The sequence below is a fragment of the Chelmon rostratus genome, chromosome 2, assembly GCF_017976325.1.
Source record: "Chelmon rostratus isolate fCheRos1 chromosome 2, fCheRos1.pri, whole genome shotgun sequence".
NCBI lineage: Eukaryota > Metazoa > Chordata > Actinopteri > Chaetodontiformes > Chaetodontidae > Chelmon > Chelmon rostratus.
Genome location: NC_055659.1, coordinates 27,119,118 through 27,136,729, shown reverse-complemented (window position 1 = coordinate 27,136,729; position 17,612 = coordinate 27,119,118). Strand labels below are relative to the sequence as shown.

The 17,612-nt window shown below is 42.1% G+C and overlaps 1 protein-coding gene across 1 annotated transcript in view; it reads right to left on the bottom strand.

Moving 5' to 3' along the window:
* Positions 1-2,762: 2,762 nt before the first annotated feature.
* Positions 2,763-17,612, bottom strand: part of LOC121613837 (integrin alpha-5-like) — a 44,210-nt gene continuing 29,360 nt past the window's right edge. Inside the window, exons 19-30 of the mRNA XM_041947506.1 lie at positions 17,269-17,336; positions 13,031-13,178; positions 12,504-12,590; positions 12,104-12,183; positions 10,984-11,064; positions 10,763-10,868; positions 9,976-10,134; positions 9,740-9,847; positions 5,835-5,948; positions 4,817-4,918; positions 4,571-4,693; positions 2,763-3,685 (exon numbers count right to left, since the gene is read on the bottom strand). Of these exons, the coding sequence (XP_041803440.1) occupies positions 3,602-3,685; positions 4,571-4,693; positions 4,817-4,918; positions 5,835-5,948; positions 9,740-9,847; positions 9,976-10,134; positions 10,763-10,868; positions 10,984-11,064; positions 12,104-12,183; positions 12,504-12,590; positions 13,031-13,178; positions 17,269-17,336 (1,260 nt within the window). The 3' untranslated portion in view covers positions 2,763-3,601. The remainder of the gene's footprint in view (positions 3,686-4,570; positions 4,694-4,816; positions 4,919-5,834; positions 5,949-9,739; positions 9,848-9,975; positions 10,135-10,762; positions 10,869-10,983; positions 11,065-12,103; positions 12,184-12,503; positions 12,591-13,030; positions 13,179-17,268; positions 17,337-17,612) is intronic.

Below are 17,612 nucleotides of genomic sequence, written 5' to 3'. Positions count from 1 at the left end.
GAAGGGGGCAGGGAGGGAGAGGAGGAGGAGGAGGAGGGACATAAAACACCCTATCTGCAGGTTGGGAGGGAGCATCCAGCAGAACTCAGCAGAACCACACATGCACAAACTCAGCACAAATGTCACTCAGAGCCAGCGCATGAACACCAACAAAAAACATCCAGCGCTCCTCTTTAGCATGGACTACATTCCACGCTTGAGATGTTTTTATTGTGACAGCTAGTGAACCAGCTATACAGCTGACCGTATCCTGTATGATGCACTCCATGGTATCCTGATCACTGCACATGTACACATGAAATAGTCCCTGAATTGTCCGCTCACATAACGTCTCCCCTCCTTTGAGTCACAGACATAGATGCATGCAGAGTAATAATATGTTTCTGTACAGTGTCTCTTCATGGAGTAACTGAGCCACATGGACGAGGACGTCACCACAGCAAACAGCAAGTAGCCTCTGTACTTCCATAGTCCAAACAGCGTAGGTTAGAAGAACATTCAGCAACATATAGAACATATTCAATGATGCTTCATAAGCTAATGTAGTTAAGGACTTTAAACAATGTACAGCCACATTTTTCTTCCATACTTGTCCCTAACCTGAGGTGATGGGGTAGACTGTCCCTGCTGTCATCCAGCTCAACTCATTGCCAAGTTTCTCTGCCACGCTCTGCCCTCGACTAAGAGGTGGGTGTGCTCTGTGTAGCTTGTCTGGGCACCCCCACCTGGCAAAGATGTTTTTTAGCAGTGTGTAGGTGGTCTCGGTCATCACGGGCTAGTGAGCTGTTTCCAGCTAGTAAGAAAAATAGTCAGTGACAATCCAGTGGTTCTGTTTTGCATATTCACAAATGTCTGCTTTGATCTTTTGCCAGGGCCTTGAAGGTAGCAGTGTTGCCGTTGGATACTCCTTCCCCTGTGTTGGTATGGTCTGCATGCATTCAGGGCTTCAAACGCAGAAACCTCACAGGTAAGTTCTGACACCTCACTCTGAATTACTGGTAATAGCTGCCTGGACAGCGTGTCGGCTACTGTCAGTGTTTTCCCTGGCACGTACTCTGTACCTCATCAGATGCATGAGCAGGCATTGGCACCTCCATGTGGAGGTCTGCTGTTGATCAGAGGGACCAGCGGCTTGTCTTCTGTGTGAAGTGTTGAGTTGTCTTGACCATGGAGAATCTCTCATAGGCCCAATCTGCTGCTAGGCATTATTTCTTTATGTGTGCAAATCTTTTTTCAGAATCGGTCAGTGTTCTTGACAAGGATGCAACTGTTTTCGGTCCATCAGCATGTCGCTGCAGCGGTACGCTGACCAGCCTGTAGCTGCTTATATCTGCGCTCACTGTTCTTTACATCATAGAATGGAAGAATGGGTGGGGTGGAGTCAAACTGCTTTACCTAGTTAAATGAATCAGCTCATGCTGTATCCCAAGTCCACACAGCCTCAGACTTCAGCAATTCATTGAAGGGTCATACCACTTCTGACTGCTTGGGCAGGTATCTCCTCAGGTAATGGACCATACCCAGGAATCTCGACAGGTCTGGTATGACACATACTGGCTGTAGTTCTGTAATGGCCTTTATTTTTGGAGGGTCAGGGGGGATGCCCATGCTCCTCCCATGCAGTACCCCAGGTAGTTCAGCTATTTTTTGGCACAAACTGCACTTTCTGTCATTAAGCTTCAAGCCCATGCTCTCCAGGATCTGCAGAATCCTTGGTCTCTCCTCGAGCTCTTCGCAGTGTTAGGTCCACTGTCAAATGAAGTTTTTCTGGCAATTCCTTGTAATCCTTTGTGCTTCCTTGTAATCCAGCCCTAAAAAACTAGCAGTTTTGTGGATAAGTTCTTCTTTCTGTACAAAGTCATTATTTAACTCTCTGCCAGTCTTTCTATGAGTCCTTCATTATGATGATACTATCTACAGACAGCTTCAAAGCTGTCTCAGGTTCATTTGCAGAGATCCTTATGACACTCACCATTGCATTCTGTATAACAAAGTTGTTTTGCCCTCTCTGTCACAGAGGCGTGAGAAACACTTTTATCTTTTCATACATGAATCCCTTACTGGACATTTGCCACCCTGTCTAATATCTACATTGAACTGGACCACAGGACCCTGTTAAATTCTCTCTGTCAACTCTCTTATGCTTCAGTTCTCAAAAGTTTATTCTGAATTTGTAAGACCTTTAGCTTTTTGAGCACATGGAATTAGCTACAACACATTTTCAATACCGACACTTGCAATTCCCCTGGACAACTCAAAACAATGATCTCAAACCACTTCACTCAGTGTGCAATGTTTTCACTGAATTTTTTGTTTTTAGACTGCATATTCTCTGTATCTCAATATCATTTCAAATGAGGGAAACCTCCGTGATTTTCAAGATGAAGGTTTGAAATGAATAAGATATGACTCTCTAAATGTCTCATCTTGACATCTGGGTCATATTCATCACTTTCCTGGCGCTGTTGTTGGCAGTCAGCAGCACAAACTACTGATACTCCTGAAGGCATTTAAAGGCATCAGAAGACATGCTCTGGATTATTGTAGTAACATCTCTCACCTGCAGAGGGGGGTAACGGACCGCTAACACATTAGACTGAGACGCCTAATTCAGTGTTTAGATGACTAAATATGGAGAACTGATAAGATACTTAAAATGCAAAGACATTATCTGTCAACTCAAATCATAAGAAAGAAAGAAAGAATGAAAGCTGTATCTACATGTTGTTAGTGCTTTTTCATTGGTCAGTAAGCCTTTAATTTCCAACAGGATAACATCGGACAGTATCTAATTTCAGTAGCAATGGTTTCTGCTTTATTTTGTTTACCTGCAACTCACATCAATATTTTTTTTGGTGGGTATACAAAATTAGTCTTTATTCCGGGCCATAACACCAATGGGTCATAACACAATGAATACATTACATACATTACAACATACACAAAATACCTCCCAATATGGGAGAGGAATAATTCAAGTTAAACATTGCAGTTTCATCAGGATTGTCCTGCAGACAGTACAGTACAACATTCAACAACAATAGGAAAAACATTGTGCCATAAATAAAAAGTGGTGTATTAATCATACAAAAGCAGGAATGTCAAGACAATATCAAACACTAGGATCACAAACATGGCTTAAAATACACCTTTTCAGAATGAAGAAATACTGTAACTTTAGTGCCTTTTGTTGGAGGTGCATTTCTTCCCCTGTATCGATATGAGCAGTGAAGTTCAAATATTTTCCTGGTCAACATACTGAGAATGAAAAGTATTTTCCAACAAAACATTTTTCCAGAGGGATGAGCTTCTCAGGAGCAAATCCTTGTTGCTGCTCTTTCTACAGAAGCTTCATGCTCTGATTGTACAAATTCATGTCCAAAACAGCAGTGCACATTCGACTGCATGACCCCTGTAGTCTTTCCTGCTTTGGCATGTTAGTGCAGCACCAGATATAGTGTATTCCAGTGATGCAGCACCCATAAGTGTCCCTTCATAAATGGGCTGCCTGCTTATCAATAGCAAGTTTCCTTATTTGTTTGGGAATGTGACAATAATTCCAGTTCTTTGGAACAGCTGCAGCTGAGGCTCCTTCAGGGATCTAAGCTTCGGAGGACGCCTGCGGTTTGAGCTGGGCCTTCTCCATGGTCGTCCCATATGGATCTGACCTTTTAAAGAAGCCCATCTGGAGGGAAACATAGAGAGAGAGGAAGGTCACATACAGATCAATCCGACACGACGTTTAGACTGTAGAAATTCATGTTCCCCATCTCTTTCATGGTTTTACTCTCATTGAGATTTCTTGTTTGCAGAAGCCTGAACCCGAGACTTTACTCTGCCAGCTCCCTAGCACAAAGCCTGGGTAATATCAGCGTAAGCACCATGTGTAAGCAGAGTCAATGTCTCATGGTGAGCAGGAGGGTAATGTTCATTATGTTGATGACGTAGCACAGAGTGTAGCTGCATCGTGCTCTTTTCTGCTTGCCTGTTTATTGCTTTCCACTCTTTCTGTAATATTGCAGATACGGCCCAATACTATACATGTTGTACTGTTCTACTGGACCTGATTCTCTGGACATTGTCCTGAGATGTACATTTATTGTCTCTTGTCTAATTATATTCATATTTCAGTGGTTTTGAGTCTCTTAGTAGCCCCATTGTGCCTCTTTCTAGTCACTTTGCTCCCGCCCTTTGTTTTTCAGTCTCTTTGTGGTCACTCTGTTTCCTTGTAGTCGTCTTACATTTATTTGTATGGGTTTTGACCGTTTTTGTATTATTTTTGTGCCTTTTTGTGGTCATTCCCTCAAGAAATGTTAAATGTCCCCTCAAACAGAGAGTCTGTGCCAAGCAGGACCACTCAGTAATCCATCCAAGCCTAACTGTTTTACTGAATATGTGCATAGATATGAAGTGGACAGAATGGTTAATGAGACCACACGGCTGGCAAACAGTGTGTCATATATAGCACCTGAGGTGTCCTGATATTCAAGAAAGACATGCCAGCCAATCAGAAACCAGCCAGTTATTTTCTGTGGTAATTGTATTGACAGGGCTATTTGTCAGTTGTTACCTTGTATAGTAGATAAATGAGCAGGGCGAGTAATAGCAATCCAGCGAGAACAGCCAGGATGATGATCCACACCGGAACAAAAAACAGGCTGTCCGGCTTGTTCCACATCACAGTCGTCACCACCTGAACAACAGGAAACCACAGCATTCAGATGAGCCTTTGTAGATTTCAGCTTTCACTCACACCGACGTGTAAATAAGCTGAAGTTTAAGACATTGTAAAGATCCAGTGAAAAATCTGAGTTACCTTTTTGGACCCCGATGGTTTGAATTTGGGAAGAATAGAATAAGGCATCTTGTGCACCTTGTACTGAACAGAGCACTCCAAAACGTACTGCTTATAGGCCCTCTGTGGACAAGCAAAAGACAAACACTTTAATCCAAACAATCCATCCAAATTACAGATATTCACTGCTTCCCCCAAATTTTTGAAACACATAACATACCATTTAGACTTTGTGACATTAAAACACAGAACTGAAACCCTGGAATGCCACAACTGCTGCAACTGTTAATGCTACAACTACTAATGTACAAATTCAGACTGATACCTACCCCAACACAACAGAGTAGAATTTATTAGTTATACAAAAGATGTGTAATTGATCATCTTGTCTAAGGCCACATATTATTTACTACATACTACATCTTCCCTATTTTGAGTGTGCAGTGTGTTCATGCAGATAAAATTGATGATGTCTGTGTGCTTGATGATTTAAGCGTCATTTGATTTGGCACTGTTGCTTCACAATGCAGTGTACAAAGGAAGGTGAGGAGCTGCCCACAGCTAGAACAAAAATGAAGAAATTAGTTGATGGTGGTGAGAAGGCTCCAGGAGGATATCGGTAAACAAATAATGAAGTCTTTGGGAAACTATTTTGCTTGGCACTTCTTAGGTGTAATACAGACTGCTGCTGTATTATTTGCTGGTAGTATAAACTGAAAGTACATTAATTTCTTGTTTTTTAAGAATACAAGAAATGAATAATAAGATATATATTATGCAAAAATATACTATGAAAATGACAATATAGTGTAGTATACACTGCATAGAATTAGCAGTATTATGGAGTTTTGACACGGAGCTGTAATTGCTGTTTGGTGACCTGCATGACAGAGGCAGCCAGCAGATGGCAGTATAAGAACACAGATTGCCTGAGTTTATGTTGGTTTTTTCCATCTGCCCTGTGTTTTCCTCTAGATTACAGTCTCCTGTACCAATAGATAAGAGCAACAGTGCAGATCAGTGTGCCCCGTAATCTCACCTCAATGAAGGTTTCAGCCCAAGTTCTGGAGCGAACGGTCAGGATGATGCTGGCTCCTCTCCCCAGCAGCCCAGCGTTACACTGCAGCTGCCAGCACTCCACCGTGGAGCATGTCTGAGGAGGGACAGAGCCACAGTCAAACACATGGCACACAGCTAATTCAGAACCATTTCTTTTCATTAGTGACTGGTCTGGCAGATATTAGCTACGAAGTCTCACACCAAAATGATTTGGTGTTGCTTTTTCTGCAGGACTAAAACATCAGAATTCTTCACATACATGTTAAAGAATAGCTGTCAGTTCAGTGCCTGCATATGTATCTAAAAGAACTATACAGTCCTGTCCATTGAAAAGATAAATCCATCCATACAACCATTCATTATTAAAATGATTCTTAAATATAGAGAAACCAGTGTGGTATCCATTTAAAAACAGTATATAGTAACAGGGTAGACAGTGGATATGTATATGTATGTGCAATAGACCAGCAGAAATACTGGACATATTGTTTGTGTGCTGCAGATGTGTTGGTATTGGTATGTATGTCGGCCAATAAGTGACAAGAAATATCAATACAAAAAGACAAACTTGGTCTGAGGTCATTTAAACAGCATCACCATGACGTAGTCTGTCCACCACAGCTGTGGTGTAGAGGAGTCTTGGTGGGGGGGGTTTACTGTGGCTTCAAACTAACTGTGAGTAGTTTACTTTTAATATTTTTCATTGCACTAGTTTAAAACACTTGGCTGAATACTTGGATCTGAAAAACTGTTGTCAGTGTCATTGTTGTATGATGCTTTTTATGATGGTGGTGTTTTCGCTTCATATTTGTAGTAATGAGCTTTGAAGCTCACAGGTTATGCTACCACAGCAGGGAGGTCATTTGTTCCCAGAGTTTGTCCTGAAGACAGGGCTTCTCCCTAGACCTGGTGCAGTTTTACAGGGGTACTTAAGTTGCTTTGAGTCGGGGAACAGAAGTGTCCTGTGTGCAATGAACACCACAGATTGCTGTACATCAAACTTTGGAATACTGATCTGCAAGATGTGCAGACTGCAGGTACATATACAGTGACCCCCCCTGTCATCTTAAATTACAGCCCAACCAATTATAAACCTAACAGGATGGGCTGTAATAGATATAGTCCCCCATTAGGAAAGTCATTGCCACAGTCTTTACAGTCCAAAAGCAGTAAACACAAAGCAACATATATTCTATGACAGATATCAGCAGGCTTCTTTTAAAGCAACATGAACATCTCATTGTTTGTCACTCTGTATTTGCAGAGGCTGCAACCCAGCAGTGTTTTAACTTTCACCCAGTAAAAGCTTTTACAATTGGTGCTCGAAAAATAGAGGAACGTGATCGCATTTGCAATTTGTAAATGTTGATGAGCTGTGGCTGTCTTTGGTGCAGCAGTAAGCACTAGTTCATAATGTGTATTGCACTACACCCTGCAGAATCACTGGTTTCAGTTTGAGCAGCATAGATTCACATGACCTCCTGCTAACCGTGTTGTTTCTTCAGCCATGGTGGATGTCTCTAGCATTACTCTTTTCAGTCCATCCATTCTACTAGAATGCAGAGCAGGTCTGTGTGCATCAGTTGAAAGATGTGGAGCCAGGCTAGGATACCACTCTATTAACACTGAAACACTGGAAATGTTTCAAATAAATAAACCCAGATAACACATTTTGAATGTTTATTTTGCATAACAGGCTCTGGCCTCAAACATTGGAGTCTGTCAAGAGTCAATCCCTTTAGTTTGGTACCAATTCAAAACTATTTCCTACCCTTCAACATTCAACTTTCAAACAGTGGAGCATGGAGGTTTGGAACCATCTTAAACATGTGGTTAGATTCTCCAGTTTGGAGATGGTTCATACGAATGCCATTAGAGATTAGCTGGCAAACATTACAGAAAGTGATGCAAGCCACACAAAAGCAGCCCAGTAAATCACAAACCTAATTAACTTCATCTCACAAACAATTTCAGCAAGCAGCAGGAGATGTTGTCCAGAGCTCATTACCGAAGAGCTATTTCCTCTGTTGAAAGAAATAATCTTATTATAATTTAACTCTTTGTCATGTTCAGAGGCCAGAGCTACCTCTTCCTCCAATCTGATCGGACTATTTTTGGTTTAAGTGGACTACATGAGTGTCCAAAGCCCACTCACAGGCAGAGGCACAGTGCACTTCAGTAAAGAGCCACACACTAATGAAAACACGCTCCCATAAGAAACCCAGTGGGACTGATCGTCCAACACAAGAGCCATTGACTTTATTTAAGAGCCTCTGTTGTGGTGTGCTGTGGAGTGAACAGCGCTACAGACTCGGTCGCCATGATTCCCTCCACATGCTGAGTCAAGCAGGAAAAAGAGGGAGAAAAACAAACATCTCCTGGGGGTCTTTATGGGACACATGAAGGTGACTGTTCTATCCTGATGAGGAACAAATGTTCTCATGCAGTTAAAAAAGAAACAGTGAACTAGCTCGGGCTAACAGTTTGATCTCACTCCCAGTCTTTGTGCTAAGCTAGGCTAAGCACAACAATTTCTGGACACAAATATGAAAGTGATGTCAGCCGTGGACATACAACAAGAGCACATTCACTGAATGTTGCACTGAAAGTTTGCAACCAATGAACGTTATGACGCTCACTCACACACTGTTTTTACAATTCAGACACATCTACGACTATCTGACTGAGTTTGATGAACAAATCAGTTCTCACATTTTTATGTACATTGTGCTCGCCTGGTCTGAAAAAACTAATCTGAACATCAGTCATATCGACAACCGATTTGAAACGACAAACCAAACCAGTTCTGTGCTGCTGACTGTGTAGCTGCTGTTTGTTACGGTAGAAATCGTTCTCAAATTGTTGATAACCGCTATTGGATGTAAGTTATCCTGGCCATTCAAACTGATACAAAAAACATGTACATCAAACAGCATTTAGCATGATGTCACTACACAGCAACCCTGACTATGGCTGACTTCCAGCATCCCTGGCCAACAGCCACAAAGTTTCTCCACCCAATTCAAACTCAGAGCATTTTGTAAAGAGCAGTGGTGGAGTATTAAATACTAATACCACACTGTGGAAATGCTCCACTGCAAGTAAAAGTCCTGCATTCAAAAGCTTCTGAGTACTTCACACGTTGGTGGGTAGTTTAATCCGCAGCAATGCATCATATTCTGTAAGATTATCATATGTCTGTAGTGTGGCTGCCCTGTGAGAACACAATATCTTGAAAAAGTGATATTTTCAGAAACGTTGCAGACAAATGGTTTTCACTGGACAGGAAGGGTATGAAAAATTGTAATCTGAGGAGTAACTAGTAACTAAAGCTGGAGTAAAAAGTACAATAACCCTGACTTGCGTAAATGTAGGTAGTTTCATTCCACCACTAACGAGTAGACAGACTTGTACTAGACTACAGTGTAGGAGATCTGCAGCTCGTGGGAAAGAAAAGAAAGGAAAAGAGAAATGAATGTGAAGTAATTCATTGGAATCTGTGTGAACTGAACTTTGAGATCACTCTTGTGAAGTGTGAACTTGCACAACACTGGATATTACTCTAGGTTGCACTGAAGTTTAGGCATGTACAACTGTAGTTCAGGGGGTGGTTAGGTTTACAGAATTAAAGGGGATTTTCACCAATTTTACATATTGATGTCCGTTTCCAGGTGGAGGGGAGTAATGCTGCATATGTGACATGTTGTATGAAGCCTTTTGTGCATACAGATGGAGTTGTGTGAAGTCTGATAAGAAGAATGCTTAGAATAAAAAGATGTTGGTATGCATCCTGTACACAAGGACAGTATTACAGCTGCTTGGCAGAAAACATATTCTCTTTCACTTAGTACAACTGGATTTCCTGTTCTTTCCGTGTTGTCTCACCAGGTTTCCTTGTTCAGCCAGAAGGTCTCTGTACAGGTCCCTCCTCTGGATGTGATGCTCAGTGTTGGATTTCAGTGACGTGGGACCCGCTGCTGCTGGAGGCTGGAGCTGCATGCATGAAGACATGACAGAGTCATTAACAAACACAATCAAATGAGGCCAATAATAGACCAAGGGTAATGGCCTCTCCATGCCAACCAAGCTGTTTGTTTGTGTGTGTGTGTGTTTGTCCTCACCTTCAGTTTCAGTGCATTGAAGGTGTGTTTGGAGGTGCAGCTGAGTGGCCCCTCAGTGACCACCTCCACAGGGTAGAGCAGCTCGTGGCCGTGAGCCCTGAGAGGACATCTCACCTCTATCGTCGACTGGCTGACCGCGCTGGGACCTTTATTCACCAACTGGACAGAGAGATAGTTTGAACTTAGATGCTGTTTCTGCAAACACCGGATCGGGACGCACAAAGGGCCTGATGAGGTGAAATAAATCTTCATAAAAGACAGCAGGTTATATAAAGGTTAATCAGTTTTCTTGCAATGTAATAGATTTGTGTTTGCCTACGTTCGGAAAATGGAAATTATTGGGGTGGGAGAGGTGGGACCGGATCCCATATTCAGTTTTTAAAAAAGGAAGACCATTATTTTTGTTTACTTCTCCTCTCGACTTAGAAAAAAACAACAGCTTCCTTCCCCCATATCTCAAAAACTTATTTATATTAACAAATTCTGTAAAATATGTTAATTGTAAATGTCCTGATGATAAAAACGATTAAATAACTTTTCATAATAATCAGTGAGTTTTAATAATACCTTAAATAATTTCAAATTATTGAAATATACATTTATTGGTTGAATTATATATTTTACAGTATTTATGAATATAACATATACAGTCCCCTAATAACCACGAGACCAACATTTTAGTGTAACCACCCTTTAATTTAACACATAATTGAAAACAAACACATATTGGAGAGCAGCAAAAAATTCTCCAGCATGTCGGGAGGGTTTGTGATAAGTCTCGGCGTACCTCGTAGACCTGCTGCAGCTCGGGGCCTACGTCCTGCTCTTCCCTCAGGCTCTGACTGGCACGCCAGTTAGGAGGAGGAAAGATGACTTTGTCTGGCCGAGAAACACTGCATCAGAGAAACACAGAGTCTGACGGTTATCTTGGCAGGAACCGCCATGACGAGAATGATCATACGCTGGGAATGTAATGATGCAGATGAAGACTCGGCCATGAAGCCTCACCCCTGCAGGATGACATCAGCCATCGCAGCCACCTCCAGCTCATGCAGCACCACCTCACTCTCGGAGTTATTCGCATTTTTACTACAACGGAAAGACAGAGACAACATTTTACTCATCACCTGATGAAGCAGAGTAAAACTTTTTTGTTAAGCTTGCAAACACAGAACTTACTATTACTAAATGTTTTAAAAAATTAACGGGATTTTAAGATAATAACTAGACAATTCCAGCACTGCCGAAATTTTGACAGTGGCACGAGGGGGCTGCTCGTGTTATCTATACCACTGTTTCTCAAGCCTGGTCCTGGAGTACCACCGCCCTGCATGTTTTAGATGTATCCCTGCTCCAGCACACCTGATTCAAATGAATGGCTGTTGGAGCACACCTTACATGGAGCAGCAGAGCAGGGCAGCTGGTGCAAGATCCCTCTTTACTTAAATTTGGTGGGGGCTAACCCTTTAAAATTGAACTTTGACAAGACAAGAAAGGTTTGTCTACAAAAAGATCCAAAAATCATGTGTCTCCTATTCACCGTTTGGATTTTACGGCAATTTTAGAAAAAAATTTCAGGCGATTTCTCACTGGCTCCTTCACTCTAACTGATGATGTCATCCACTCTAGGGGGAGAAATTCTGAGCATTCTTTGAGAAACTTTATGGACTTCAGATGGTCATAGCTCGAAAACCATAAGAGATGTCAAAAATTCATTTCGAGCCGACAAAATTATCTACGTTTTAAAGTTGGAATGAAGTCTCTAGGAGAAAGTATGGCGAAGCAGCGGACAATTGAAAAAGGCTGAAATTTGATTTCTTATGGGAAATTCTTCGCAGTTTTTTGCATATACCTTTGCGAATTATTGACGAAAGAGCTATAAAAGTCATAGCACACCATTCCCTATCGAGCCGAAAGATGAAAAATGGGAAGAAAAAAGGCGAGTGGCTCTTGCGTTGCCTCGTGCCACTAATAATAAGAGGAAGAAGAAGAAGAAAACAGCTGCTTTGGAACTAAATTGAACACATATATAACATTGTGGGAAGATTGATGCATTTTCTGACATTTAAGGACTTGCAGACGCCACACTTGAACCCTACAGGACAGAGCTCTCTGAAAAAAGGCCTACCTTCGTATCTGGAGCTCAAACTCTACGGTTCTGTGAGTGTCCTTCAGTCTGGGCACAGTGAAGCGAAGGCCGGCCCACAACTGGAAATGACCCACAGAAAATGTACATAATTCACGCAAGGAACATGAGAATGAATGATGAATCACATAAAATTGGATCTAGATCTAGATCTAAAAATGGCTTTTGCCGCTCTCAAACAAGTCCATTGGTGGTAACGATAAGCTGACAAGAAGTTTTTGCTTGTCAAGGTCCACACAGAAACATTTCCTCACAACACATAGTCATAAACGGAGCCTGTAGTTTGTGTACGAATTGCAGCATGCAGGAACAATTTGACTTGACTAAATTGCACTGGGACAAAAAAGTCCAAAGGCAGCATGTGGGTGTTGCTGGCTCTTACACTGGCACCGGACTTCATGGGGTTTCCCAGATCACACACCAGATAGTGGTTTTCTGCCTCATAGCTGCACGTTAGCTGAGTCAAGCTCTGGAGAGGACACAAAAACATCAAATGATGAAAACTCTTTACCTCTGGTGATACCACTGCTGGATAACTAAACACATACACTAAAATATTTTGCCTGTCTTTCCACTAATAAGACAACCCAATATGTTTTGTTGGACAGACAGCTTTTATGACGAGGTTTATGATGTGTTTTCTGCTACAACATGATTCCATTTTTTATTTTTTTTTTGCATTTCTTTTATATTGTGTTGGTGGGAATGTACACAATGTGGGTTTTCCACATCAGTAGATTAAGTGCTACTTTGTTGGAAAATCAAACAAAAATGAAAAAATAAGCAAACATGCTGTACATTGTCAGGAAAGCCAGACATCTGCTATCTGTACTTGTATTGGAGATTAACAATAATCCAGCAAAAAAGAAATAATAATATTTCTGGTTACAGTGACAGCTGTCTGCTCACCACATTGCGCGCTATCCCGCTGTAATCGGCCTCTGGGGGGAGCACCACATAGAGCTCAGCCTCGTACGCCCCTCCCTCGCCCTCGTTCCTGGCGTTGAAGGTGAGGGTCAAGGAGTTTTCATCACCCAGGTAAACCTCTGTTCGGTCACTGAGCGGAGAACCACAACATCATCACTACACTTCTCCTGAAGATTTTACAGTCAGTCACAACTGATCCATCCTTTAAAGGTTGTTGGCAGCCATACAAGTCCAGCAGACACAGAGCAACATTCGCATTAGCATTCGAGTCATGTTTCTGCCCACCTGACAGCCTGGTTTTGCTGCACTGTGATGGCCAGCTAGTTGCTAACTTTGTCTGTCTTTTATTAGCAGGTAGTGCTCAGTGGAGGTTTCTGTGCTCTTTCACTGAAAACAGCTGCCTGCTGTGGCTGGAAACAAACACTGATGAGAGCAGCGAGACTGAACCAAAAGAGTAAAATCGAGGACCGTAAAAACAAAACCATGAGCTGGAAGATGAGAAAATACTATGAGGAAAACTGCAGAGTCAGATGGTAATCATCTTATTAGTAATAGGTAATATCACTGAAAGTCGCCCCATTCTTTTTACACATTTGATCCATTGCCGACATAAAATTATTGATTAGTGCAGCTTTAAAGCTACTGAAAAATGTGAGGAAGACATTCAAATGCTGTCTTGAAACTACAGTGTGGATGGTTTATAAAAAAAAAACAGCAAGTAGGAAAGTGAGTTTTAAAAGTAGAAATATCAGAAAATAAATAGTTAATGCTTGAAGAACATTATCAACACGCCTAATGTATATAATATCTAGTTTGTGCAATTAAACATGGCTCTTTAACTTACTTCACATCCCTTGTTTGAGCATTACTTGAGCAAAGAACTTTTTCAAAGGCAAAAGATAGTACCCAACGAGGAGTCATAATTTAGCTTGCACAACTTAAAGCCCTTATGTGTACATTTTGTGTGACTCTAACATCCTACAAATAATACTGATGGCTAGGTTTTGTTTATAAAAATGAGGGAATCTGTAGGTGCAGCGCTGGTGGTTTGGTCTGTGTTTCTTAGAGTCCCTTTTCCATATTTGTTTGAGCTGCTGCTTGAATGTTTATGCTGTTTGTGTTACTCCCTGTGTTGTCCACTAGGAGTCTCCAAAGTCAGGATGTTAGTATGCTAATACGCCAAACTAAGAGGGTGAACGTGATGGATATACCTTTTAAACTTCATGTGTTAGCATTGCGAGCACGTTAGCATGCTGATGTTAGGATTTAGCTGGCAGCCACACCATGCCCCCGCGCAGCCCCACACAGCCACTGGCATGACTGTATTTTTTTTTTTTTTTTAAGTGGTGTTTCCCATGAGTATCTATTACCCGGCCATTATTTTTGCCGGTCTTGAAAAACCTATTTATCTACTGCAGCTAAAACGACTGAAAACCGCAGCTTCCATTTTCAGACTCTATTTGCTGGCACACCTCACTTCATGCTACCTCTGCTGCTGCGTTCATTTGAAACTTGACCAAAACAGCCAAGAAGCATTTGTAAAACATAATGAAAAGCAGGGACGTGAAGTCTTTCCAGACAATACATCTCTGTTTTAGAAAGTCCCCAAAGGCCATTTTCTCCTGCATATCTGTCTGTGACCGACCTGGGAAATGACCCAAATCTGATCACTGTGATTTGTCTCAGGAAACCGACCCCCACCTTATTCCGCGTGTTCACAGTGACACCCCTGTGTGCAAGCACGCTTTCAGGGGTGTAGTGATAAATCCTCTCGACACCCTCCGACTCCAGCCCTCCCCCAACGGCTACATTTGTGGCAGTAAATTCATGTTTCTATTGAGCAGAAAGAGCAGAAAGGAGTCTGGTTGAGGGTCCGAGTCGGGGTTCTTCTTTCATTGCCAGTTTCCTCCTCCCCTCCCCCCAGTCTTCAGAGGCTCTGGACGCAGTGACCCCTCGCTAGGTAAGACAGCCGCCAGATGAATTTAATTAGGCTCAGGCAAGTTTAGCGAATGCAGAGGAAGCAACACTGATACCCTAACACCAACGTCGAGCAGATGCTGAGACAGAAGTCTGCAGCGTATTGTTGAGACGTTAACTACACTGAGCTTCATGTGTTGGGAAAATGCAACAGTGGATCATGAAGCTCATAAAAATCATGATTGAAGCCAGAGGATACAAGTCAAACACCAGTGCAGACCTTTGGTTGTGCATGTTAAACACCCCACTGTTTGCAAATTCTTGGCTAGTAAGAGAAAGAGCTGTGTCTTATGGTATGTCAGTGTAGGGAAATTCTCTGAAAGTGCTGAATCATTGGAGTTCGGTCCCGTGGCAACTCCAAATGCAGATCTTTGAGTTTTCGTGGGAGACTTTTCGCACTGATTGTATTTCTGCAGCTAAGAGAAATCACATGGCCACATAATGCAAAACACTCGCCTGGGAGGAGCGAGTCCGAGCATGTGTTCGCTTTGTGAATGGACTGAGACGTTGCAAAATCTTTGGCTGACGTCCACACACAGACGAGGATGCATGATTAATTAACAATAATAAGTGAGTGTACCGAGAGCCAGTAATCTTTCCTTCATAACTGTACTCCACTGTAGGCGTGTTAAGAGCTGTTAGCAGATTCTTATCATTTCTGTCTTAAACGATCTGTTTCGCAGAATCATGTTTATTGCTTTGAATATTATTCCCATGCTTCCTCTCTTTGGTTATCTGTGACCACTCACAGTCTCTCCCTGCAGATAAAGTAAAGAGCAGCTGACCATAGCAACAATGTTTATGTGTCATTGATTGGTCGGCAGACTAGAAAAGCATTACATAAATACAGTCCACTTACCATTTACCATTGATTATCACTAGCTGGCTCACTGGAGAGGCTAACCTTGGCTTTGAATGTAATCTCTAGAAGACAGGATTAACTCAGTTTTAAGACATTATGTGTATCCTTGAGGCCTAAAAATTGTTTTAGTGCATGAACTTGAACATAAAGGATTTAAAAAGCTTTTTTTAATTATTATTTATTGTGCAAACCATAATGATCAATGGAATGCATGAAAACCATCAACAGAAATGATTACTGCGATTCTCATCTGCTAATGTGCATGTATGTGCTTCCTGACGCATGTGCATGTGATACAATCAACACAGGGACCCAACATTGCTCCACAGAACTTCACAATTTACTTGTGAGACCTTTAAAATCCTGGATAACTGGGGGGACCTGGTAGTCTAGTAGTTCCTGCTCATACCATATGACCGCTAAGTGCACAACCTGATACTGATCGGGGACATTGGTCATGGCATGTCATACCCTTCTCTTTCTTCAAGTTACCTGTCGCTCTAACTGTAACTGTCAAATAAACACACACAAAAAAAGAACAAGAAAAAACATAAAAACATCTATCAAAAATTTGGTTCAGAGCTTTTACTTACCAGTAAGACAATCAGCACCCAGCTCTGCAGTTCACCTCAGCTCTGTGGAGCTTTTTACTGTTTTTCATCTCATTGTTTTACTGCCTGCACCTTTATTGTTTCGGCTTAGTCTCAATGCTCTCATCCACCCTGTTTTCAGTTGCAGCAGGCAGCTGGTTTCAACCACTGTACACACCAAGCAACATATGGACGAGGTTTGCAAGTGATAGTGCACGGGAACATGCTGGAGAATGCTGCAGCTAAAGTTATTTCCCTCAGGGGCTGGTGGAGACCAAAACAGAGCAGGAAGAGAATGAAAACTGAACCTACATCCGATGGATTGCTAGAGACACAACTCCAAATGAATGCTAATGCCGCTCTGTGTCTGCTGAAGGTGTGGGCAACTGTTTGCTGACAGGCTTATGTTATGTTCACAGCTTGTTCTGCTTCCCTCAAGTGGCCAGAAAACTAAACTAAAAATGCTTTAGACAGTGAGCCTGTGCTGTGGCATTTGTGTGTGTGTGTGTGTGGTTCCTGTAAGAGGTCTTGTTTACTTTCTCTGTTCAGCAAGGACTGCTTATGCTAACACTGCAGTTCTTCTGCGTTCATTCCACACTAACCAGAAACATAAAATGCATCACTTCCAGGGCCCACCAGGCCCACTTGTTTCGCATTGGCAAATGCAAGAGCTTTCCTTGGTATAGGTTAAATCTCTATTGTGTGTTACCCGTCACAGACACAGAGACTGTGGCAGTCTCAGTTTGGCTTGTTGAATCAGGTAAAGTAATAGAAAAGTGATTTGCTCTCACCCATAAACAGCCAGGGACAGGTCAGGGACACAGATGTTGTCCTCTCCGCAATCGAGTTGAATCTGGGCCTGAGAAAGAAAAAAGGATAGAGATAAATGGAGGAAGAGGGGTGGTTATGATGGGTGAAAGAGAAAGGGGTATCCAGGGAGCAGAGCCCAAAGGTATGGAGAGAGGAGAGCACTCGAGGAAGTGGATGTTTACAGAAGCCAGCACGCTGGACTCATGATTTAATGAGAGGATAAGAGAGGATATAGACTGTACACATCCTCCATATATGCACAAAGTTGTAACAGTATTTGCAACAACCAGAAACCCAGAAGCCGTGTGAAAGCAGCCTCCTTTCC